This window comes from Aulonocara stuartgranti (genome assembly GCF_965226115.1).
Source record: "Aulonocara stuartgranti genome assembly, chromosome: 16".
NCBI classification, from domain to species: Eukaryota; Metazoa; Chordata; class Actinopteri; order Cichliformes; family Cichlidae; genus Aulonocara; species Aulonocara stuartgranti.
The window spans coordinates 3,975,856-4,002,738 of NC_138952.1; the positions used below are offsets into that span (position 1 = coordinate 3,975,856).

At 38.0% G+C, this 26,883-nt stretch overlaps 1 protein-coding gene across 1 annotated transcript; it reads left to right on the forward strand.

Annotated features, from left to right (window-relative positions):
- Nucleotides 1–12,881: 12,881 nt before the first annotated feature.
- Nucleotides 12,882–25,273, forward strand: LOC309690965 (lactase/phlorizin hydrolase-like; the record flags this gene model as incomplete). The annotated part of the gene is made up of 17 exons (XM_082508452.1): nucleotides 12,882–13,494; nucleotides 13,766–13,836; nucleotides 17,209–17,286; nucleotides 17,383–17,476; nucleotides 18,308–18,392; nucleotides 18,499–19,177; nucleotides 19,273–19,921; nucleotides 20,024–21,562; nucleotides 21,674–21,942; nucleotides 22,043–22,333; nucleotides 22,443–22,641; nucleotides 23,116–23,318; nucleotides 23,402–23,508; nucleotides 23,765–23,896; nucleotides 23,998–24,221; nucleotides 24,381–24,614; nucleotides 24,840–25,273. 16 exons carry the CDS (start codon nucleotides 12,882–12,884, stop codon nucleotides 24,605–24,607), a joined length of 5,460 nt encoding a protein of 1,819 aa, XP_082364578.1. The 3' UTR covers nucleotides 24,608–24,614; nucleotides 24,840–25,273.
- Between the last annotated feature and the right edge of the window lie 1,610 nt (nucleotides 25,274–26,883).

The window sequence follows — 26,883 nt, forward strand, 5'->3', positions numbered from 1 at the left end:
TCAAGGACTGAAGGAGTCAAAAAGCTTTATTTGTCATTCGCATCACATGTTAACATGAGGTGGAATGAAATTATGTACACACAGTCCCGGAGTGAAAAGAAACAAAAATAATGAAGAAACAGAATTATTACATTTTTTTAAGTTATAAATAAATAGTTAAGTTTATTATGTTTTTTTTGTTTGTTTTTAACAAGCAGAAATGACAAGTAATAAGACATTACAATAAATAATACTATAACTAGAGTGCAACAACCTGAGTACCAGTATGGAGTATGGGTTTAGAGTGTGGGTATAAATATATATATATATATATATATATATATATATATATATATTTATATTTTTATATTAAAGATTACTTACATTTTTTGTTTGCATGTACTATAAATTTGGAAAAAGTACAAAATAAAAAGTAAAAAAAAAAGATTACTTTCAATCTCTTAAAAACATTTCCAAAAATTAAAATAGAAAACCCTTTTTTTATGCTGCTTCTCACTGCTAATCTCAAAAGCTGTGATTTAAACTGGAGTTGCTATGTTCAGCAGAAATCACAGTCCCACTATAGGTCACTGTGGAGAAGTCACATGTTTTATACAGAACAAAACAAACAAATACCCCCCCCCCCCCCCCCCCACATTTTTAGAGTGTTTTGTATTGATGATTTGTGCTTTACTCACCTGAGACTAACAAAGTAATATAAAATATATTTTACCACCAATTCCCAGAGACATTATATATATATATATATATATATATATATATATATATATATATATATATATTTTTTTTTTTTTTTTTCCATGTGTCCATGTTTGCTTATAACTTATTCCAGATGCTTACCTGAAACAGGTAGAGTATAAAAGGAAGCCAGCTGAAAGTAAAATTAAAGCTTAATTGATTTTAAATATCATAGTTTGCAACAAATATCATGCCACGTTTGACCTCTGACCTCATTTTAACATTCATACATTATCACTATAGTTTAAGGCATTCGAGTTTTGAGGCATTAGGCTCAGACATTATCAGTGGGATTTATTTCTTTGAGATATGAATTTCTTAAACAAAGAAGTTTGAAAATAACTTCTTTGTTTAAGAACGAGACAAAATAGAATGAATATATCAAAAATTTTATACTATTGCCTTAAAAGTAAATATTGTCCAGAGAGTGGAGAAGTAGCTTGTTGGAGGTTTGTACTCTCCAGGTGCTTCTTGTTTATTTATATTTTCCACCATGACAGAGCACTTTCTCCTTCCTCCTGCTGCATTAATCGTCCTTTGTCATCATGACCTTTGGGACATGTAGTAAACAATTAGGAAAACGCACCGTCATACTTTCTGCACATCTAACAACTGTGGGCTGCATTTCAAGAAAGATAAAACCTGTGTCCCAGAGTAATCTAATTTCTTATTACCAAAGTAATCAAATTTTCTAAGAACAACCTGAAAGAACATGTGCGTGTGCACACACACACACAAGCAAAGATACTTAAACAAAGAAATTGAAAACAAAAGAAACTGACACAAAGTGCTTTACAGTCACCCTCATTTGTAATCAGGGTCTCCAAGAACCCAGTTAAAAAGTTGGAAGTAATTGAAAAAAGTCAAATAAAAATCAAAATATAACCAAAATATAAATATATTATATATAAAAATTCTAATAGTGGTAACACAGTCAACTAAAGCAGCAATAGGAAACATTTATAGTGAGCTCGACCAAACTGAAAATGTGTGTCTGAGGACAACTGAGGAAGTTCAGGGTCTCTCCAAAGATCCTCGGGATTTTCTATACAGGCGCTGTGGAGAGCATCCTCACACAGAACATGACATCGTGGTTTGGGAACAGCTGTGTGAAGGACCAAAAAGCTCTCCAGAGAGTGATCCGTACAGCAGAACGCTGCTGCAGGATTGCTCTCCCCCCGCTTCAGGACACCTACACCAGGAGATGCTGGACTAGAGCAGCGCAGATACTGAAGGACCCGTCCCATCCTGGCAACAAACTGTTCCAACTTCTGCAATCTGGTAGAAGGTTCCGCATCTTCCGGGCAAGGACAGAGAGACTTAAGAGGAGCTTCTATCCCCAAGCCATCCGTGCCCTAAACACACACACCCGCCCTCTCACATCATCTATAATTGACTGAGACAGGACTCTCTTCCAGACACTCTAAACCAAGGCACAATGTACATGTCAATTCCTTTAATTTTAAATATGTTTATATTGTCTATCCTGTAAAATAGTCAGATGTCTATTCATATTAATGTACAGAATTCACCTGCTTGCTGCTACTACTGCACATTCACCCAGTGTATATACTATATGTATGTATATAATGTTCTTCCTCTACACACCCCCCCCCCCCCAATTTTTGCACATGTCGAGGAGCGTGTCAGGCTACATTTCACTGTGTGTTATACTTGTATAACTATGCATGTGACAAATAAAGAACCTTGAACCTTGAACCTTGTTTCCTTTAAAGATGATTTAAAATCATCACTTATTATAATTGTCTTTTATCTGTATCAGGCGGTAGATTTTATTTGCTGTAGAACAGAATAGAACCTTATTAATACCTTTTTAATTTCCCCTGAGGGGAATTATGGTTCCAGCAGCACAACACAACACTAACTGAAATACAAATAAGAAAACAAAATTACCAAGCAGGTACAAATAATTAAGAATAGAACATTAAGAATAAAAAAATCAACAGCAGAATTTAAAATGGTAATAATGAAAGGAAATCCAGGAATTAAAGTGTAAAGCGTAATACATTGGCAGTGTGTTTGTTTGGTTATTTCACTGGGTTGACATCATCCACCCCTCCCCTCCTCTTCCCCCTCACCCTGAGTGCTGAGTTGTACAGTTTGATGGCTCAGGGTACAAAGGAGATTTTAGGCCTGCTGGTTCTGCTGCTGGGGAGGAGCAGCCCATCGCTGATCGGGAATCTCTGGGCTTTGATGACAGTATGCAGAGTGTTGCTGACGTCATCCATGTTTGGCAACAGTCCTGTTTTCTTCCACTGTCATCAAAGATATAAAAGCTTTAATTAGTTTATCTGAGTAATAGTGAATGGAATAAAGATAATTTTTATAGCAGGCTGTTATCAGTGGCGGTCCTAGCCTGTTTGGCGCCCTGGGCGAACACTCCCTCTGCCCCCCCCCAAACACACACGTAAAACATATTAAGGATTGTACACATTAACATAAAACTGTTGTCGGAACCATACTGAATTTCACCAGAGAAACACACACACACACATATATGAAGAGAGAGAGAGAGTATGCATAGTATGCAAACGGCCATCATAATTCGTCATACAATGAAAACAGGACAAATCAACAATTGACACTGACTAATTAATATTAAAATCTGCAACATAATGTTTGAAGTTTAGTTTGTTACTGTTATTATTTTTTACCATTTCTTCTTGGAGCAACTGTAACCCACATAATTTCTTTAGGGATTAATAAAGTATTCTGATTCTGATTGTTTCAGGATGACCTGCCAGGATCCAATCACACATCTGCTTACCTGTATCTTTTGCTTGTTTCTCTTCCTCTTCTTTTATCTTTTTTCTAAACTGAGCACCAGATGGCTTTGAACTTTTCTTGTCCATCTTCCACTGGTTTTAATTTTGCACTCCAGTATGAAAACAAATCCCCCAACCCGAGGATCGCCACAAAATAACCTAACAGACCTACACCTTAGTTCACAAATTCACTTTGTCTAAGGTTTATTTCTGGGATTTCGCACAACCCAGGATTCAACTCATGAATACATAATGGATTTGGATTTACAACATTATGAATGAAATGTGCTCTTTTTGGAAGCAACATCGACGGGTTGTGTGTGAGACTTTAAATCATCAAAGTAAATTATAAATTTCAAATTGTTATTGATCCTTTACCCCGAGTCCTAAAGTGTATATTTATTTTCTTACCCTTCTTATATTTATTGTTTGTTTACTTGCACTGCTGTAACTGGAGCCTCGTCGTCTCGTCTCTCTATATACTGGACTGTAGCGGAGATGACAATAAAGTTTACTTTGACCAGCAGCGAGCAGGCGCACCGAGGGCTCTCGCGCTCACTTTTTGCGTACAGAATTTCGAAAAAACATCGGTGCAAATTATAAGTCTGTATCATGATGTCTGTTGTTTTCGTGTTTGTTGTTTTGTTTTTCTTTTCTTTTATTCTGCGAGATACAGCCAGCCAGAGAATCCCCGCCGCCCCGTCCTCTCCTCCCTGTGCCACAAGCAGCAGGCGCACCTCGTAAACGGAGGGCGCCCTTACTCCCAGCAAATGGGCGATAGAAAGCCGATACGTGCCTACACATTCGGTGACATTCCCACTATGCGCTGGCTGATGTCGGGGCGGCATGAGTATGATCATTTCTTTTTTGTGCCGATGCCCGTGAGTCCGCCCCCCACCACGATGCCGCCCCGGGCAACCGCCCGTGTCGCCCGTATCAAAAACCGCTACTGGCTGTTATAAACTTTGGGACTAGAAGAATTTGTCCAGAAGACTACGTGAGTGTGTGTGTGTGTGTGTGTATTTTCAAATTAAATTTTAATGTATTTTTTAGCTATGAAAATACCATGCTGGAATCTCTTATACTTTGCTATACACTATACAAATAAAATTGAAATGTATTGAATTGAATGGTTTGATGATTATAAAAAATTCTGCAAATTTTTATGCTATGGCTTTCACAAACACATGCCCTGTCGATCAACTATCATCATTTCTTTCTGAAAGTATTTTGCCATTGGAAATATATTTTCTTCTTCTCAGTTGCATTAATGTTTAGTACAGATCATGTTGCACTGACACAGATGCACTTTGCTGTCAGACCACTGCTTTTCAAATAAATTAAAGGGAAGCTTTCATGCCCATTTGCAGCTCTTTGTTCTCAGACTCTATTGCAGTAGCACTATCGAGAGTGTCCTGAGCAGCTGCATCACTCTGCTATGGTAACTGCATCGTATCAGATCTCAATACCCTACAACGGATAGTGAGAACAGCTGAGAAGATCATTGGAGCCTCTGTTCCCTCCATCACGGACACTTATAGCACCCGCTCCATCCGCAAAGCCACCAGCATCATTGTGGAGGACCCCACACACCCCTCACACACACTCTTCACCCTGCTGCCTTCTGGAAAGAGGTAATGGAGCATCCAGGCCCTCATTACCACACTGTGGAACAGTTTCTTCCCCCAAGCTGTCAGAGTCCTGAGCACTCAGTGACTGGAATGACACACACACACACACACACACACCCACCTTCATGCACATCACTACCAAGCACTCATCTGTCTTATCTTGTTTTTTGCAATTTTTGCACATTGCACTTTAAGCAGGGTCTCAGAGGAACATTGTCTCATTTCACTCTGTACCGTACCACGGTACATGGTTGAAATGACAATAAAAGCCACTTGACTTGAGTAGCGTTGTATGACTCACAGGTCAAAAACTTTCCATTTTGCTAAAGCATATAGTTAGGGGTGAATCACGTGACCCTGAAACCTCAGCTATGCTGCAGTACGTGTAGTCTGCTGGGGGATTCCCATGATGCATTGAGTATTTCTACTTCAGTCACCTTTCTCACTATGTGTTAATAAACCTCTCTGCATTCAATCATACTTGTTATTCATCTCTTTTTGCTTTTAAACCTTAAATTAGGTACATTTAATGTGATCAAACAATGAAATTACCTATAAACAAGGTCAATGAATGCGACAATATGAATAATAATACTTAAATGTACAGAAATATACAGTTAACAGTTGGTTTAAATAATAATGGATTGTATTCATATAGCGCTTTTTGAGACCCTCAAAGCACTTTACAATTCCCCTCTGGCCATCACCAGTAGGCAGTATAGGTGAAGTGTCTTGCCTAAAAACACAACAACCGAGAGTGTCCGAGCCGGGGCTCGAACCGGCAACCTTCTGATTACAAGGCAAACTGCCAACGCTTGAGCCACGATCGCCCTAAATAACAGTAATAATAATAATTATTCGATGTAAAAAAAGTTTATAAGAATCATTTTATATATTTTTCCATAGCATTACATTTGAATTTAACAGTTCAATCTTTCAAATAACGGATAAATATTTGTGAAATTATGATACATTTGTGAATGTATTTTAACAATCTAAATATGCATATGTACAGACAGATACATTTAAAAAACAAGAAAATTATGTTTTATTACATTTACAGTGATTTTACCTTAATTTACATTTGAAATGTAAAATCACAGTCTATTTATGTAAATTTAATGATATTCTAGAAGAACAGTACAAAACTGTAAAGCACACAGTAAAATACTTTTATAATACATATTTCTTTACAGTGTAGGGGGTCATATGATTGTTGGGTTTTTCTCTGTATGTATGATTGTAGGGTCTACCTTATAATATAAAGCACCTTGAGGTGACTGTTGTTGTGATTTGAATGTAATTGAACTGAAATATAGTTAATACTACACATAGAGATCTGATGACACACACTTTTCAATAGGCTCACACAAATCTCCACACAGATTGAAATGCACTCAGAGAGATTGAGATATACACAAACAAATATAGTTTTCTACAATATTCTTTCTCCTGCTTGAATAACCTACACTCCTTATCATGACCTTGGGACAGGTGTTCATGAAAGATATAATCTCACAAAGCAGGGTGATCATTTCTGAACAATCAAATAAATGTGGATAAGTCAACAAAAGAAGATAAAGGAAATCTAGTGTAACACCCAATACAATTATGGTGATAATAAATAACTACGCTTACAAATTTAACAGTATCTATGTTTTAGTGTCTATGATGAAGAAAAAAACTAAATAAATAAAACATACATAGCTCTACCTGTCTTTGTCACAGGTGTAGGGTGCTGTGTAGGGACCAACCTAACCCTATACCTAACAATTTCTGAATAGTATATAACTACATTTCATAATAATGCTAATGAGACAGAATAGTTTTAAAAATAAATTCTTAGTCATAAAAGTGAAGAAAATGTTATTTTCATTAACACGCATAGTACCAAATGTAGGAATTTCCAGGAGGTGATCAAATGATATCTATGAAAATAATTTGGTTAAATATGTGCACATTTTTTATTTTCAACACCTACTTTACCTACCCACGATTTTGAGACGTGCTGTCCTGCAAAAGTCAGTTAATTCAGGTTAAAATATAGTTGGAGACAAAACATGCCCGTATTTAACAAAATTATTTCATCATTTCAAACTGGAATCGTTATAACAATGTGTAGAAAAAAAGGTCTGAAGCTCACCTTTTTTAGCGAATATATAGAAACTCCAGAATTGCGTAGACTATGTACTGATATTTTCATTTTTGCAACATGTGTTTGCTCATTTCAACCTGAAAGTTGATTGAAAAATGCATTACTTGTGAATGTGAAGTATTCTACATGCTTTTTTTTATATTACATTATAGTGAAATATAAAGAAATAATTTTTTTTTTAAAAGATATTCATATTTAAACATTTCTGTTGATTTCAGTGTGTGAAAGATATGTAATGATTTGTACATCTAAGTTTTGGCTCAAACAAAGACAGTTTGATACTAAGTTATTCTAAACTTTAGGACATTCAAATCAAAAAGTGAAACACATAAGGAATAATTAAGACATGTTGTTTTGCTTTATTGTTTTTTTAATCTTGTAATCTCAAGGTCGTTTCAAATCTCTCAGTCATTCTTTTGTCAACCCTGTTCAATAAACTGAATCTTATTGATTAGGGTGCAGGTGTCGCCTTTTGATTTGAGCCATATAGATTAGGCATTTATGATGATTACTTTTTTATATAAGAAAAAGTGATATAACTTTATACGTGTGGATCAAAGTTCAAGTGATCTGGGACACATCATGGCAAGATTACATTAGTTACATTATGTAATTATCTTATATTTGACATTGAGAAAGTAAATGTTTAGTTTCAGTCTGATCAGATCTTTGTAACCTCCAACAAGGAGGTTACGTTTTTGGTAGCATTTGTGTTTGTATGAGTCTTTCTGTCTGCAAACACAAGAGCTCTGAAAATTTGCAATAATTTCTTTGTAGCGGTGTAGAGATAAAATTTGGCTTGCATGCATCAAGAACTTCAAGGCCAAATTAATGTTTTATTGGTCAAAACTGGTCAAAAAGCTTTATAACTTTGGTGTTTAGTCAATATGTAGAAACTAGTGTATAAAGATTTAAAGTATCATTTCAAATTTGACTGTTGGCCTCTCAAAATCACCAGGTTGCTCTGAAGGTCAAAGTGATATTAATGCTATATATAACAATTAAAAGCTGTGTTTCTTACTGCCATTATTTGTATTGACAACATACATGCATAAAGTAAATTATATATGGGCGTGATGGACCGAGTTGAAAAAGCAGGAGTCGTCACAGGAATTATTAGAAAAGTACGGTTTTTATTTATTTAACCCCCAAAAATTATATTTAAAAAAGTAATAAATGTTGAGCTCATAAAAGAGGTCAAAGAAACAAAACTAAACTCAGGCAAAGAACTGCGAACTCAACAAACCAAACAACTGCCCAAACGAACATCACTGACCTAAACAGGAAATGACACACAGGGGTATGTATAATGGCTGATCAGATCACTATGACACAACAGGGCTAACTAAACAAAACACAATCATAAACCACATAAATGATGCAGTACAGTCTGGTTTATTAATAAACTAAACACCAGTACAGTCTGGTTTATTAATAAACTAAACACCAAAGAGGAAACTCAAAACCCACTAAAACCCTAAACTCAAGTATTTAATCAAATACAAAATCTTTGAAAATACACTTTCTCCTCCTTCGGCAGGAAGTGGTGGTGCAGTCCAATCATCCCCTCTATGTATTTTAGATGCTTTGAGCCCAGCTTTTGTCTGGTAACTCCAGGAATAGCAGGTTCATAGGGTTCATAGAAGGTAAGAAGCAGGTGAAAGAAACAAAGATTAGTCACAAACCAAACCACGAATAAGATGAATTGGTATGAATTAGGGCTGGGCGATATGACCTAAAATCCATATTGCGGTATAATTTGAAGCATGTGCGGTAACGATATATATCGCGATATATTCTTTTTTTTCTGTATAACATATTTTCCACCGTAAAAATCCTTTAATTTTCTCAAAAATCGAGAGTGCACCTTATATATGAATTCTGGTTGTGTTTACTGACCTCGAACCGATTTTATGTAATACACGGCGTGCAGAAATCTGTCAAAAAATGCTTTAGTACAACTTTGGTAAGCTACAAAGCCGCACTGCTTGATGGACTGTCAGAGCATTACGTCTGCCGTAGTAAGGAGCCTCGCGGAGTATCTGGGTCCAAAACTCCGTCCGCTTCAGGTCCCAAAGTCAAATGAACACTGAGAGTTAAAAACTGTCTAAATTCATTCATCTTCTATAAAATGATCAGTGTTGCTGCTTTACCAGGTGTAACAATTAAGTTTAACATCCAGGCATCCATAAAAACAGAATTTATTTAAATTTAATTTATTTAAATTTAACGGAGTTAGAAGTTAGCAGGAAGTTAGCTCGCTAGTTTCCACCTAAACATGTTCTGACTGAGAGATTTTTGAAACAAATTAAAACGTACAGCTCCGCTACCACTTCCAACCTAAATGAAGACAGAAAACTAAACAGCAGTGGCGTTTGTAGGGTTACTGAAATCTGGTATATAATGTTGTGCTACGTGATCGCTAGCGACACAGCTATGTTAGCATAACACTAGCACAGTGAAGCTGGAGGATGAACACCAACTCGATAAAAGTTAACGTGAGGGTTTCTGGTGGTTGGGGACACATGCAATCGCAAAGCAGGATGCTATACATGGACCAAACTTCAGTCAGGAGAACAACTCAGATAATTCATCCACAATACAAGGTTAGTTATTAATATACTGCAACAACATGGGAATAGAACAGCTGCGAGAGAATTCAACATTAATGAATCAATGTTACGTAAATGGAGGAAGCGCAGTAGTTGGCTTTCCCCATATTTCAACAGTGCTTCATCTCTTTGTTATTACTGTCGCCTGGCATAATTTGCAGATGATAGTGGTTGTAGCCGCTGCAATACTTTCAACCAAAACAGGCGCAGCTTGATGACATCATCAACATGCGCTATCGTGGTAGAGCGGTATAGTCAAAATCTCTATCGTTGGCCAAATTTATATCGTTTCTATCGTATATCGTTTATATCGCCCACCCCTAGTATAAATATATAAGTAAACAAAATGTGCGCCCTTACAAATAGAACAAATGTACTGAAACCAATCAATAAACTTATTGGAAACTGAAGTGTGTTACTGTGTTCAAATGAAGAAATAAAAATACAGTGGTCCCTTGCTATATCACAGTTCACCTTCTGCTTTTTTTTGTGCAATTTTGCATGCTTTTTTTTCAGCGCATTGTGTTCTGCTTCCTGATTGGCTGTAGACCATTGTTAATCAATCTTGTGCCGTGTCTCCTGTACAGCGAGGAATGCGTTCAGCTTGTCAAATTTACATAACAACAAACACAACAATGTCGACGAAACATCATCACCTGCGGGTGCCTTTGGTTCCATTCTACAGGGTGGGCCATTTATATGGATACACCGTAATAACAGGGGAATGGTTGGTGATATTAAAGTCCTGTTTGTGGCACATTAGTATATGTGAGGGGGCAAACTCCTCAAGATGGGTGGTGACCATGGTGGCCATTTAGAAGTTGGCCATCTTGGATACAACTTTTGGTTTTTCAATAGGAAGAGGGCCATGTGACACATCAAACTTATTGGTAATGTCACAAGAAAAACAATGGTGTGCTATGTATATATGTATACATATACGGGCGATCGTGGCTCAAGAGTTGAGAGGTCGGCTTGTAATCGGAAGGTTGCCGGTTCAAGCCCTGGCTTGGACAGTCTCGTTTGTTGTGTCCTTGGGCAAGACACTTCACCCGGGCCTGGTGGCGCCAGTGTCTGGCAGCCTCGCCTCTGCCAGTGCGCCCCAGGGTGGCTGTGGCTACAATGTAGCTTGCCATCACCACTGTGTGAATGTTTGAATGGGTGGATGACTGGATGTGTAAAGCGCTTTGGGCTCCTTAGGGACTGGTAAAGCGCTATAGAAATACAGACCATTTACCATATATGTGTTATGTATTATCTCAGTTGTTCTCCTGACTAAAGTTTGGTCTGTTTACAGCATCTTGCCATGCCCTCAACCCTAACCACTGGGAACCCTCACGTTAACTTTTATCGAGTGGAAAAAAGTTGGTGTTCATCCTCCAGCTTCACTGTGCTAGTGTTATGCTAACATAGCTGTGTCGCTAGCGATCATGTAGCATAACATTATATACCAGATAGTCCAACTTCAGTAACCCTACAAACGCCACTGCTGTTTAGTTTTCTGTCTTCACTTATGTTGGAAGTGATAGCAGAGGTGTACGTTTTAATCTTTTCAGAAATCTCCTAGTCAGAACATGGTATGTCATGTTTAGTTGGAAACTAGCGAGCTAACTTCCTGCTAACTTTTAACTCCATTAAATGTACTAAATTCTGTTTTCATGGATGCCTGGATTTAAACTTAATTGTTACACCTGGTAAAGGAGAAACTCTGATCATTTTATTAAAGATGAAATAATTTAGACAGTTTGCTAACTCTCAGTGATGCCGCAGTGTTTGTTTGACTTTGGGACTTGAAGCGGACTGAATTTTGGACCTAGATTACTCCAAGTGCGTGAGGCTCCTGACTACTGTAACCGTAATGCTCCGACAATCCATCAAGCGGTGCGGTTTCGTAGCTTACCAAAGTCATACTAAAACATTTTTTGAGCGCTGTCTATCACATAAAATCGGTGTGAGGTCAGTAAGCACAACCAGAATTCATACATAAAGCGTACCGATTATATGGCGCACTGTCAATTTTTGAGAAAATAAAAGTATTTTAAGTGCGCCTTATAGTACGAAAAATATGGTAGTTACTGCTATGTCCAGTTGGTTAGCCATCACCAGTTTGTTTATATCTGGAAGGATATTAATTTGGTTGGTAATTCTCAACCACTCATTTGACATCAAGACTTCCAGGCCATACTCAGTATAGATGTTGCTGTTTACTATGTCGGCCACTTGGTTATGGCCTTCCATGTATGTCCTGACTCTTGCACCCTGCTGTTATGTGCTAGATTGTCTCAGCATCATCTTTACACAGCCTGCCCCTGGGGTCTTGCCTGGTGTGGTAGACCCCAGCATCTGTTGATCTTGTGCTTAGGGCTTGCTACTGCCATGATTAATGCCTCTGTGCTGTCTTTCAGTCCATCTTTGTCCAGTCACTGGTAGGATTTCCCTACTATTAATACAAATAAATGAATACATGTCAAAACTAAACTTGTATCAAATAAATCTTTTTGATACCTTGTTGCACATAAAAAGGCTTCACAGATAACAATAATAAAAGTGGTAATAATTATAACAACATAATGTTTTCAACACCTTTGCAACACTTCGACAGTAAAATGTTAACTATATTAAACATAAAAACAAACCAACATAAGTCAAAAGTAAATAAAAGAGTTAAAAGACTAAAATTAAGCACCTAGGATAGGAGTAGTAAAATTAATGACTAAGATATGATTCTACAGCAATAAAAAGTATATCAGAGCTCAAGAACAGAAGATGGGGAAGGTGTTATCTCTAGAGTCCAGAGTCTATCTGCCTATCTCTCAAAGCTACAATAAAACACTTGTGATAACTAGATGAGGTGCCAATAACAATAATTGTGTAACAATGTAAAAAAAAAGGAAAGATATTGCTGTTAAATAGCTCGGCTACACTCGAAAAATATCAGTTGTTCTGTTTTTGAGCCACAATGAAGAAGCTGTTGTGGGTCTTTAGTCTGTACATTTTTTGTCTCTGTAGTTGTCAGAGCAGTGAGGTAAATGGAAGAGAGGACTTCATGTTTCTTGCAGGGCCTCTGACAAAGCAGGTGGTCAGAAGCTCAGACAGAAGCATAAATGATGCCTTTGACTGCAGTCATCCCGTTCCTCCTGGCTCTAAGCAGTACTTTGAGTACCTGCAGAGCAGAGGGGTGACCCACTTCAAAGTACTGCTGTCATGGGCTCAACTTCTTCCTACAGGCCACCCCAGCCAGCCCCAGCAGGCTGTGGTTAGATGTTACCAGACCCTGCTGAAACAGCTGCTGGAAGCAGGTCTTCAGCCTCTGGTCATCCTTCAAGGATGGACAGTTCCAGAGTCTCTGCAATCAAGGTATGGAGGCTGGGAGAGCCAGGAGCTGGCACAGATGTTTCAGCAGTATGCAGAGTTTGCCTTCCAAGAGTTTGCACCACTTGCACACTCATGGTTGACACTGGATGGTGTTTGGCATGACGGGCAGCCTGCACATGCTCCCAGTTTTCTGCAGAACATCCTTCAACTAAACAAGAACATTTACCAGATGTACCATCAGCGCTTTCCTGACAAAGGTGAGTCAAATTAACAGGAAAAAGTGAAGATTAAAGACAAAAGAACATGACTAAATTTATATTTTCAGAATTATTCACTAGTCAATACTTGTTCTTATTTCTCTGAGGCTTGAGTTTACTTAAGGTTTTGTTTATATGTAAGTGTCTTGAGAAATCACCTGTAAAAATAAATTTCCATCAGTGTATAACCAAACTAAGTTAATAAAATCCTTCAGCACATGTTCAGCAGTTCCAAACAGTAAAAGTGCCTTTCATGCTTGCATATTTACAGGTAGACGTCTGTCACTTGGACTGAAAACTAAAGATGTGGCTTCTCTCTCCGACATTAAAGCTTCAACAAGTGTAAGTTTTTTCTTTTCTTTTATAGATACATAATCTATACAATAATATAGGTATAGTCAGAATTTCACCTCCTTGCATGATTTTTATTTAGGATCCTAATAAAATTTTCAGTTGTTGATCTTATTTTGGCAATAATCAATTAATCAATCAATCAATGTATTTATAAGCACATTTAAAACCAACACAGGTTTACCAAAGTGCTGCACATAGTAAAAAGTAACAAGTAGTGGTGCGGATCGATATTGAAATACCGATTCTTCTGATACCAGTAATTTATGTTCTAGAATCGATTCTCATATTAAAATATCAATATTTTAGTACTTTGGGGTAAATTTGTAGTTTATCATTAACAGGAACACAATGGAAAGAAACTATATCATTTGGATCGTCTAAATTAGAAGGAACTACTTCCTCTTACGCCTTTCATAGTCCTGATGTCCTGTAATCATTATGAAGCTATATTATTATATTATTACAATTACATAATACAAGTATATATGAAATATAATGAAACAGTCTTTGTACAAAGTATCAGTATCGGCTCAGTATCGTCGATACCACCCTGAATTTTACTTGGTATCGGATCGGAAAGGAAATCAGTGGTATCGCACATCACTAGTAACAAGTAGATCAAACACACACAAAGAACAACACAAAACTTAGTCACAATTAATTTTGAGGATAAAAGCCAATTCTACAACATACTGGAAGCCCGTGTAAATGAGCCAAGACTGGGGAAATATGGCCATGTTCACGAGTGCCTGTCAAGAGTTCGGCTTCAGCATTCTGAACTAGCTCAAGACAAGAGAGCAGAGCCTGGCTGATACCAAAATAAACACTGTTACAGTAGTCAAGCCTGGATGAAATAAATGCATGTATCACTTTCTCGAAGTCAGCAAATGACAAAATGTTCTTAGTTTTTGCAAAGACCCTGAGCTGGAAGAAGCTTTTACTACAGAATTTATTTGTTTCTCAAATAAAAAGCTGCTATCAAAGAACTCAGATTCTCTGCAAAGGGATTTCTGGTCTTTTCCAGAGGACCAAGGTCAACCTTCAGAGAAAAGCGATGCACATTAACTGGCTGTTGTGAAATCATATTTGCTTCTTGTAGATGATTTTTCTTTTTTATTAAACTATTTCTAACCAATCAAATAATTATTAACAATTATAATAATTATTAAATTTAATAAATAAATTGTTAAATTTGTAGTTAAATTTTTAATTATTATCCAATTTTTTCATTTATTTTTAATTTTGGTTTTGTTGAAGGCATTCAACACCTCTTTACACCACACACACTTAGTCACAATTAAAAGCCAGAGAGTAAAAAATGTGTTTTCAAATGAGTTTTAAAAATGTCAAGTGTTGGAGAGATGAGCTGGAAGAAGCTTTTACAACAGAATTTGTTTCTCAAATAAAAAGCTGCTATCAAAGAACACTTCCAGATTCTCTGCAAAGGGATTTCTGGTCTTTTCCAGAGGACCAAGGTCAACCTTCAGAGAAAAGCAAGGGTCAGAAGGTTCAAATAGTACAATCTCAGTTTTTTGGTTGTTTACATTAAAAAAATGTAATGCAAACCACGATTTAATGTCATCACGGCAGTCTAGCAAAACGTTTAGAGAGTCCGTAGAATTCTTTTTAAGAGGAAAGTAAATTTTAGAATCATTGGCATAATAGTGAAATGAGATTCCTTGTTTCCTGAAAATAGAGTCTAATGGGAGCATGTAAAGGGAAAAGAGTACTGGGCCCAGGATAGATCCTTGAGGGACCCCATATGTAAGGGGGGTGGATAAGCGGAAGCGAATGGATGGATGGATGGATCATTAAGAACTTTTAAAAGCACAGTTTCAGTGCTATGTAGTGCTTTGAAACTGAGATGTCATTCATTTCCAGAAAAGCCTGGAGCTGAAGAAAAACAATTTTTTTCCAGGATTTTGGACAGGAAGGGGAGTTTAGAGATTGGCCTAAAATTTGACAGAACTGATGCATTGAGATTAGGTTTTTAAAGAACTGAATGCAAGAGATGTTAATAATGTTTAAAACGTTGGGTCCAATAGTGTCAAAGACTTCTTTGAAATATAATAATGTCGAGGTGACACATAGAGGGCTCATAGAGGAATCATAAGCTGGAGGGGAGATGTGAGACCTGATAGTAGCAACCAACCTACCAAATATATGAGAAACAAAATTCTTCCATGGCCTCAAAAGTGACAAATGTCCTCTTTGAAGGAAATAAGTTGCGTTAATTTCTGCCAGTAATAGACTACTTCTTTCAGAAATTTAATCACGTAAGTAACCATGCAAATTTCCATCTGATGCGAGATTTTTCATGATTTTCGTGCATTTAAAGCGTGTTTTTAAATCTCTCCAACATATTACAAGCCTCAAATTCAGCTTTTTAAGCAATTCACTGGTGAATTTGTTAATCTGCTTATTATGATTATTTCAATGAACGTCCCCAGTGATGGTCATTTATATGATCTTTACCACTAATTGACAAGACTGAGAACATATAATTATTTGGTCAATTTATGTGACCACATAATTTGTGTGGTCACAATCAGTGACCACATTAAAAAGCTTTCATGTATCACAGAGGCCATTTTTACTGTGGCCAAACAATTAAATCTTAAATTTGTCTGAGGATAAAACATTTTTTCCATTTTAAAACTGAAAATTGAAACTGTTAAACTATGCCACTTAGAGTCAAAAATGTGCATAATGTGCACATTAAATGGCTGTTGTGAAATCATATTTGCTTCTTGTAGATGATTTTTCTCTTTTATTAAACTATTTCTAACGAATCAAATAATCATTAACAATTATAATAATTATTAAATGTAATAAATAAATTGTTAAATTTGTATTTAAATTTTTAATTATTATCCAATTTTTTCATTTATTTTTAATTTTGGTTTTGTTGAAGGCATTCAACACCTCTTTACACCACACACTCTAGTGACAAGAAAGTAACAAGAACAGCAGCACTAATGTGCAATAACGTGAGGTTAATCATTCCCGAAGGAAATTGGAATCATTGTCACCAAACCTGGAACTACTGATTGCTGTTATATGGATTTTAATTGGTCATATAATTATATACTTTTTTTGTTTGTTTCAAAGATGATTAATTTGTTTTTTTTGTATTTATTTAAAGGATGGAAGTGGGAACATAAGTCCGCTTAATCACCTTAAAATATATAAAAAATTATGTTAAAAACAACAATTTCCTACAAAAATGGAGCATTACATTCAGTCGTGCAAAAAAAGGAAAGGTTTACTGTAATACATTTCACATTAAGTCTCTTCTCATTATGTCCCATCTCAGAATAACGATGTGACAACATGTTGTGTATCTCCTGTTTTAAACAGATGGATTTCTTGTCAGTGCACATTGACTACAACTGTGCCATCTCTTCAGAGTTTGAAAATGAACTGAGGAACTTACAGGTATTGAAATTGTAATAAGATGGGGTTTTTAAAAAATGTTGCATTTAACATTTTGCTGATACAGCAAAGCTACATATGTTTCATTTTATGTTGTAGATTTTGAGCAGGAACTTGCCTATCCTGATTTACGAGATGAGTGCTCATGATTGTTCTCCCAGTGATTACCAGCTTCTTGGAGATTTCCTAAATGGTAAATGTCATGACAGCTTTTTGACTTAGCAAATATAAGATATTAATAATTAATTAAAACTAATTTCCCATAATAGACATGAGAACAATACCTCATTTTATGAATGTGCAGCTGTATATATAAAAGAAACAATACGACTTTCCAGTGGCTGTCTTAGTAGAGATTTGTGTTTTTTTTCTACATGAAATTCGTACTCATGGTGCCTAATAAGCTAGTTACCAAGAACATACCAAATGAATATGTATACTTCATACATGTAATGTTAAATGTTTCTGTGAATATAACATCACTAAATAATGTGTACAGTGTACATCCTGTCAAAAAATGGCTTTGTAAAACAGCGATCTGAAGATATTACGGGATGGCAGAATAAAGAAAAACCAAAGGCCACAACATCTGGGCAAATCCTCTGGTGTTGTTACCCAAACAGAATACATTAAGATAAAGTTCTAGATTTTGGGAGTGTTATTGTGTCATGAAATCTTCTTGTTATGGGCCAGTGATGTTATATAAGGCACCTGTAGACTTAGCCTTTGCTTACGACTTGTGCTCACTATTTTTCAGTAACAGTGAATACATATTGTTACTGAAACAGCTAATAGAGCCCTGGTGTGTCAAAGAAACAGCAAGTGGGTTTTTATTTAAGATTAAAGAGGATTATTTCTAGATTTAGTTAGATAAAATTCCTTACATAAACTAAGCGAAGTATTGCGAAATTCACAAATAAACTGATTAATTACACAAAATTTTATTTTAAGAGTAATATATTTTTCAAGATAAGTTATTTATCATCAGTCATAAAACAATTCATATTTCTTGAACACAACACAGGCTTGATGGACAATGGCCTGAATATTGTGGGATGTGACATGAAGGACATGTTAGGCAAACTGGACACGGAAGATGCTCTTGTCAAGTAAGAGTTCATTTTCTGATTTATATGTACTGGAATTCTGTTTTTTTTTTCTTCTTATTGTATTAAAGATTTGCTTATATTTTTCATGTCTCTCTCTTTCCAAAAGTCATGGCATTTCACACCACACCAGGATGACAGGGTTAAGAAACAGTTATCAGACTGTGTGGGATAAATTTAAGTCCCAGACCACAGCAGAACGAGATCTTTTCCTTCAGGAATCATTCCCCTCTGGCTTCCAGTGGGCCACCTCCAGCGTATCCTTTAAGACTGAAGGTGGCTGGTCAGAAGGTGGGAAAGGAGAGACTATTTGGGACCGGTTTGGTCATGAGGGATTGGCCTTTGCAAATCAGACAGCTGACCTAGCTTGCGACAGTTACCGTAAGGTAGATTATGATGTCTACCTTCTGCGAGGTCTTCAGGTCGACACCTACCAGTTTTCCATCTCTTGGGCCCGTATTTTCCCCACAGGGTACCGACAGAGCCAATCAGAAAAAGGAGCTCAATACTATGACCAGCTGATAAATGCTCTCGTTGCATCTGGCATACAACCCATTGTCACTCTGTACCACTGGGATCTGCCTCAAGCACTCCAGAATTATGGTGGATGGACCAATGCCTCCATTGTAGAGGCCTTCAAAGACTATGCAGACTTCTGCTTCTCCAGGTTTGGAGACAGAGTCAAGATCTGGAACACATTCAATAGTCCCTGGGTAGTGAGCCATGCCGGGTATGGTACTGGTGTGCATGCCCCAGGAGTAAAGGACTATGTGGAATCTTCCTATCAGGTGACAGTGATGTTATTAGAATACTACAATTAATCAGTTTATTACAAGTGTAATTATTGCACTAATGTACTTAACATTTGATTTTGCATTATCAGGTCACTCACAATATTCTCAAGTCCCATGCCGAGGCCTGGCATGTCTATAATGACAATTACAGAAAAACACAAGGAGGAAAAGTGGGCATTGCCTTGAACTCTGACTGGGCTGAGCCCAGTGACCCTGCCAAACCTGAAGACGTAGCAGCTGCAGACCGTTACCTGCAGTTTATGCTGGGCTGGTTTGCACATCCCATATTTGTAGACGGAGATTATCCTGCAATACTCAAAGATCAGGTGGAACAGAAGAAAACCGCATGCTCTGACTCTGTACCAGCAAAGCTCCCAGTTTTCACTCCCACAGAGAGCAAGAGGATACTTGGTACTGCTGACTTTTTTGGTTTAAATCACTATACTTCTCGGCTAGTCAGCAACAGTGATGGTGGGTGCACCCCTGGTCCTGACGGTGTGGGTGACTTCCATGCAACTGTGGACCCCACATGGAGTTCCACAGCTTCTGACTGGATCTATCCTGTTCCTTGGGGACTTAGAAGGCTCCTAAACTACATTGCAACAGAATACCTGAGTGCTAACAAATTACCTGTATACATAACAGGAAATGGGATGCCAACAGATTACAGTGTTGACAGTCTCACTGACACCAGCAGAATGGACTACATGAGAAGTTACATCAATGAGGCCCTGAAAGGTTAGTGTTGGAGATTTCCCCAATTTGAAGGCACATTTTTTTTTAGAGAGAGAGTTAAAATAATTCAAATATTAATTTTGTTTTTGTTTGTTCATTTTGTAGCAACACTCACAGATGGAGTGGATGTGCAGCGATTCACAGTGCAGTCACTCATGGATGGATTTGAGGCAAACCAAGGCTACAGTCAAAGATTTGGTCTTCACTATGTCAACTTTGAAGTGGGATCCAGACCAAGGACCCCAAAGCAATCTGCATATCTGTACGCTGAGATTATCGAGCAAAACGGTTTCAGTTCACAAAAAAGTAAGAAGTTTAAAGCTGCAGAAAGGCCATTAACTCGACGTTTAGCTGCTTTACCACCCTCAGAAGTTCCATCTCAGGCAAAGGTAGTTTGGGAGAAATTCTCTTCACAGTCAAACTTTGATAGACAAATGTACCATTATGGCACTTTTCCTGAAGGCTTCAGTTGGGGAATTTCTTCGTCGGCCTACCAAATTGAAGGTGGCTGGAATGCTGATGGCAAAGGTCCTAGTATATGGGATAGATTCACTCAGACAACTAACACTATTCCTGATAACGCAAACGGCAATGTAGCCTGTGACAGTTACAACAGACTTAATGAAGATCTCTACATGCTGCGGGCTCTGAGGGTGAAGTCATACAGATTCTCTTTGTCCTGGTCCAGGATCTTTCCTGATGGCACACGTAAGTCCCTCAACCAGAAAGGTGTTGACTACTACAACAGACTCATTGATGGTCTTATAGCGTACAATATCGAACCCATGGTAACACTGTACCACTGGGACCTTCCTGAAGCTTTGCAAAAGGTCAATGGCTGGGAAAGTGCAGAGATGATAGACATTTTTAATGACTATTGCGACTTCTGCTTTGCTACTTTTGGTGACAGAGTGAAATTCTGGATAACCATTAACCAGCCTCAGACAATTGCATGGTCTGGATATGGACTTGGAAATATGCCACCAAATGTTGTGGACCCAGGATATAGACCATACATAGTTGCACACAACCTCATTAAAGCCCATGCCAAGGCCTACCATACATATGATGATAAATATCGTCAGTTGCAGGGTGGTCTAATCTCCATAGCCCTCAACGCTGATTGGTTTGAACCTGCTGATGTCAACGTAGTCCGTGAAGTGGTGACTGCTGACCGGGCGATGCAGTTCCAACTGGGATGGTTTGCACATCCTATTTTTAAGAATGGTGACTATCCTGATGCACTGAAGTGGCAAGTTGGGAACAAAAGTGAAATCCAAAGTCTTCCACAGTCAAGACTTCCTTCCTTTACTGAAGAAGAAAAGAACTTCATCAAGGGAACTGCTGACGTATTCTGTGTAAATCATTACACTACAAGGGTAGTGAGCTACTTTACAGCTGCACTTCAGCCTCACTCCTATGAATGGGACCGAGACATGAGAGAATCCGAGGAACCCAGTTCACCAACTACAGCCATTCCTAACCAAAAAGCTGTGGCCTGGGGCTTGAGGAGACTCCTCAACTGGATCAAGGAGGAGTATGGTGATCCAGAGATTTATATTACTGAGAATGGAGCAGCAGTAGAATGGGATGACTTTGAAAGAGTAATGTTCTACAAGGCCTATATCGATGAGGCTCTCAAAGGTGCAGTGATATAAAAATATTTCAGAAGATATTTAACATTTTCCACCACTGCCATGACTGGTTGTTCATTTATTTTGTATGTATGTGTTTGCATTTGTGGTTACATTACAGCCAATAACCTTGATGGTGTGCGGTTGCGAGGATACACAGCAACAGCTTTTATGGATTCTTTTGAGTGGCTGCACGGGTACAAATTTCTATTTGGGCTGCACCACGTGGACTTCACAAACCCAGACCGTCCAAGAACACCAAAGTACTCAGCTCATTACTATTACAACATCATAAAGGATAATGGTTTCCCCTTGCCAGATGATGAGAAGATGCTTTATGGTCACTTCCGAGAGGATTTCATGTGGAGTTCTGCTTCAGCATCATACCAAGTAACTTATACTTTTACTGCAATTTTACTTTTACTCAATACTGGCTTGCTTGCCTTGTTTTCATCTCTTTAAATTTTTGTTTTGCATTTATTGTGTCCAGATTGAAGGAGGATGGAGGGCAGATGGAAAAGGTCTAAGCATCTGGGACAAGTTCGCTCACAGTCCTTCCAAAATATTAAATGATGACAATGGGGACATAGCCTGTGACAGTTACAATAAAATAGAAGAGGATGTTGCGATATTAAAGCAGCTGAAAGTCAGCCATTATCGTTTCTCCTTATCCTGGTCAAGAGTCCTTCCTGATGGCACCATTAATAACATTAACGAGGCTGGAATCAAGTACTACCAAAGACTTTTGGACGCACTGCATGCTGCAAATATCCAGCCACAGGTATGAATAATTGTATTAATTTCCCTGTGTGCCAGAAAAGATACATGTAAATGTATTAGATTTAGTAAGACAGTCATTTTCCTTTCCTTTCTTTTCCTTTTCCCTTCAGGTTACTCTGTACCACTGGGACCTGCCACAAGCTATAGAGGATTATGGAGGCTTTTTGAATGAGAACTTTATTAAGCTTTTCAGGGACTATGCTGACCTCATGTTTGACCGTCTTGGTGACAAGGTGAAAATTTGGATCACCTTTAATGAACCAATCATGACAGCCAACCATGGATATGGCTTTGGAAGCTTTGCCCCAGGTATGGTTTAAGTCAGGAATCTCTGACGCCAGGTCTCAAGGGCCGGTGTCCTGCAGGTTTTAGATATCACTCTGGAACACACCGGAAACAAATGATTAGTTCGTTACCAGGCCTCTGGAGAACTTCAAGACATGTTGAGGAAGTCATTTAGCCATTTAAATCACCTGGGTTAGATCAAGGACACATCGAAAACCTGCAGGACACGGGCTCTTGAGGCCTGGAGTTCGACACCCCTGGTTTAAGTAATGCTTTGCATCTAATACTACACTGGTATTAACCAAGTTCTATAAGTGCTACAGAGTAATATAGTGTTAAAGAAAAAATGTTAAATTGTTGTCCAGGTAAATTTCTGACTGTTTTGAAACAAGCTGTAATCTTTATAGCAGTTCTTCAAATTTCTAAACCGTAGTGAAAAAAAGCAAACAAACATGACACATTTGCTGCCTATATGCTCTGTTTTTTTTCTCTCACCAGGAATCAGTTCAGGACCAGACACTCTGCCCTACATTGTTGGTCACAACCTGATTAAAGCTCATGCCGAGGCCTGGCATCTCTACAATGACAAGTACAGGGCCAAACAGAACGGCATAATCTCCATCACTGTCAACTCTGACTGGTCTGAACCCAGAAATCCTTATAGGCAGGAGGACTATGACGCTGCAAGACGTGTGGTGGAGGTATGCCATTTCTTCTCAGATGTGACAAAAGAAAAATTGACAGCAGTTAGTTTCAAATGACTATTATGTTTCTCTCTGTGCAGTTCTACCTTGGCTGGTTTGCCCATCCCATATTTAATGGTGACTACAGTGAAATTATGAAGAAAAGAATACGTGACCGAAGTCTAGCTGCTGGTCTACCACAGTCTCGGTATTACAAAGGCTATTATTAAATCACAAAAAGCTAATTCTGTTCACAAAACATTTCTCCTACTGAAAACACTACTTCCATATGAACAGAATCAACTTTTTGGGATTTCCTTATCTGGATGATTGAGCATCCATCAAAACGCTGTTATTAAATATTTAAAATTTTGTATTCGATTTTCTAAACAACTTTATAGTAGAATAATTTAACTTTAAGTCTACTAAAATTAGTAAGTCTGGTTTTACTTCAATTTCTCCAGGTTGCCTGAGTTCACTCCAGAGGAGATTAAGAGAATTAAGGGCACTCATGACTTCTTTGGACTAAACCATTACACATCTGTGCTGGCATTCCCTGTGGACCACGGAGATGCTCAAAGCATTGAGGCAGATAAGTAAGAAGTTAACATTTGAAAAATAAATGTCTGCTGGGACTACTTCTTCTGAACAGCTTCATTTTTTTATTCTGTACTTCTCTTAACTTTGTCCCCTGCAGGGGTGCCATGGGAGTTTCTGATCGTACCTGGCTGGATACAGGCTCCTCCTGGCTGAAGATCGCACCATTTGGTATCCGCAGATTGCTGAACTTCATTAAGAATGAATATGGAAATCCACCAATTGTAATCACTGAGAATGGAGTTTCAGAGCGGGGGACTGTTGATCTAAATGATGTTCACAGGATTTACTACTATGACCAATACATCAACGAGGTGTTGAAAGGTATCAAAGCTTCCCCTTATATGAAATCTAAAGCCACAAGTGTCCTGGAGAGGAAAATAATGTTTTGTGTGTAATATGGATGCTTAAAAATTGTTCTGCTCATTCTCTAAAAGAAAGAAGAATTTTAAGAATATGAAGGTACTTATTTTCTTTTCACAGCTTACTTGTTTGATGGTGTGGATGTGCGTGGTTACACAGCATGGTCACTGTTGGACAACCTAGAGTGGACTGCTGGCTTCTCAGAGAGATTTGGTCTGTTCTACGTTAATCGCACAGACCCTAATCTTCCTCGAGTGCCTAAGAGCTCTGTTAACTTCTACACCAAAATGATTAAGTGCAACGGATTCCCCGACCCTGAATCAGGACATGAGTGCCTGAACCCATAGTCTGAAGGTAAAGTGATAAAAGATTTGCTCAGATTCCTACTTTGAATGATAGACCTTTAAATTAAATGTTCAAATAAATATCTTTTCAGCAGGTTAGTTAGTACTCTCTCATGAACCCTCTATTTCCTAAGCCATGCAACAGTTAAAATAAAGGTTGGATTTAAAGTTACTATCTGCAAATGTTCACAAACAATATGACAGTATTGTTTTCACTGTCTCTCTGCACCAACAGCTGCACCACCAGTCAACATTAACAGCGTGAAATTCCTTGGTCTGGATCCCTCCACCAATGATGCTGAGACTGGACTTTACACCACATGATTGTTGCAGTAGTAGGGATGATTTGTGTTTCTGTTTTCTTCCTTAAGATGAAAAAAAAAGGTCCAAGAATAGTGAACATGGGGCAGTATCGAATGTAGTGAAAACTGTAACTGCCAATAAGATGATGTGCAGTGTAGGCCCCTGTAAACAGTATTTGATTGCAGGCCCTTAAAAATTGAACAATACTTGAACTCCTAGGCTCATCAGACATAGTATGTGTAAGATGTCTTATAACTAAAATTGTAAGTTTGTCATGATTTAGTCAGTTATTAAATCCTTGTCCATCATGTATCATTTGCTTGACCACTGCTGCAACATGAACACTTGAGAATCCAACAAGATTATTTAAAGTGTCATTTTATCCTGTATTTAAAAAATAAAAGTGATTTTTGTAATAAAAAACAATTTTCCAGTTATAGTATAGGATGCATAATAAGCCTCATATTTGAATAATGTTTTTGTATATGTTTATCAAAAAATCAAATTTATCAAATAAAACACTGTAAACAATAATCCAGTGAATAATGTCATGATTGTTGTTAAATGTAAGTACCTTCTTCCTCTTCAGATTTTTTGTCTTCACTTTTTTGTACAGTGATAAGCAATTTTTAATACTGTTACCTTGAAGTGATTAAAATTAGAATGTAAATCTAAACAATATATCCATCATCCATCATGTCCTGTGCTGCTGTGTGCCATGTGCAGCATTTAAGCTAAATAATGATCAGTGTTGTAGGTTGATTCATTTGTTAATAAAAGTCTAAAACTGTGTTTAAACATTTGTTATTTAGCTATAAATCCAGTGGCCTCTTAAACCTTTGCAGTTTTTTACTTCAGTGCATTTGACTTCAGCGGTCTTCAAAGTAGAGCAGTGTTTCACAAACAAGGAGCAGAATAACGCACTTTAAATTGTTCTTGTTAAAGAGACCTGATGAGAGTAAGTGTCAGGGTACTGTATCTCCTTAGTTGGTGACTCCTCACAAACTGGCCTGGCCTGTGGCCTGTATTTGTATAGCTGAAGTCTGCCAGCCTCGACCTCCATCATTCTAAAGACTTCCTCATCGACCAGTAAACCGTCACTATCAGTGTGATGAGCCTGGCCACATGAGTGCCCAACACCAACCGTGAAGACCAGAGCCACTCAGCCACAGGGAAACAACAGTGGAGTTGTCGAGTCAGGTGGCCACCACTCCAGCTGCCTGCCCCCCTCCAAGAACAATGCACCCTAGTTAGCCAACTCTGTCACGTCAAAGGGCTCTATCTGCACAGCTGTATTGATGACCAGCCTTGCAATCTCTGGTAAACACAGACCTGCTGGAGGGCCTGTGTTGACACATTGAAGCCAGTCATAACCCTAGGCACAGAGAATTTGTCTCTCAAGTGTGGCTAGAGGAAGAAAAAGGACAGACAAGCCAGTCACCAGGCAGCTGCCACCACTGCTCACGTCAGCCCCAACATCCGGGTCTGATAACCCTCCTTCGACTGAAATAACCCAAGCTGTCCATGACATATGGCAACACAGCAATGCAGGTCTCACCACTGACCAGCATCACTGGTTAAGGTGCCTCCTAGACGCGTGCGCTGCCAGTGACAAAGACTGCAGACAGACAGGACTGGTCCATCACAGCTTTGACACCAGCTCTGCTCAGCCCCTCCGCCTCTCCACCAACTGCCCTTCACAAAACGGCTGCACCGACCAGGTTTCCCTAACCTTGCTCTCTTCAAACACCCAGAAGGTCAGGTGGCCTGCTGTTTGGAAGTACTAAGAGCACCACCTAAGAGCGGACAAATGTGAGGCCATAGATCTTCCGTATTGATCTTACACATAAGCTTCATTTGACTAGAATTGAATTTATGGATGTTATGATGGAATGATGGATTTCAGTTGCAGGTATTCAAGAAATTTATTGTTGCTGATTCAATATGTTGATACAAGTTCTTCAAATGAAATAAAC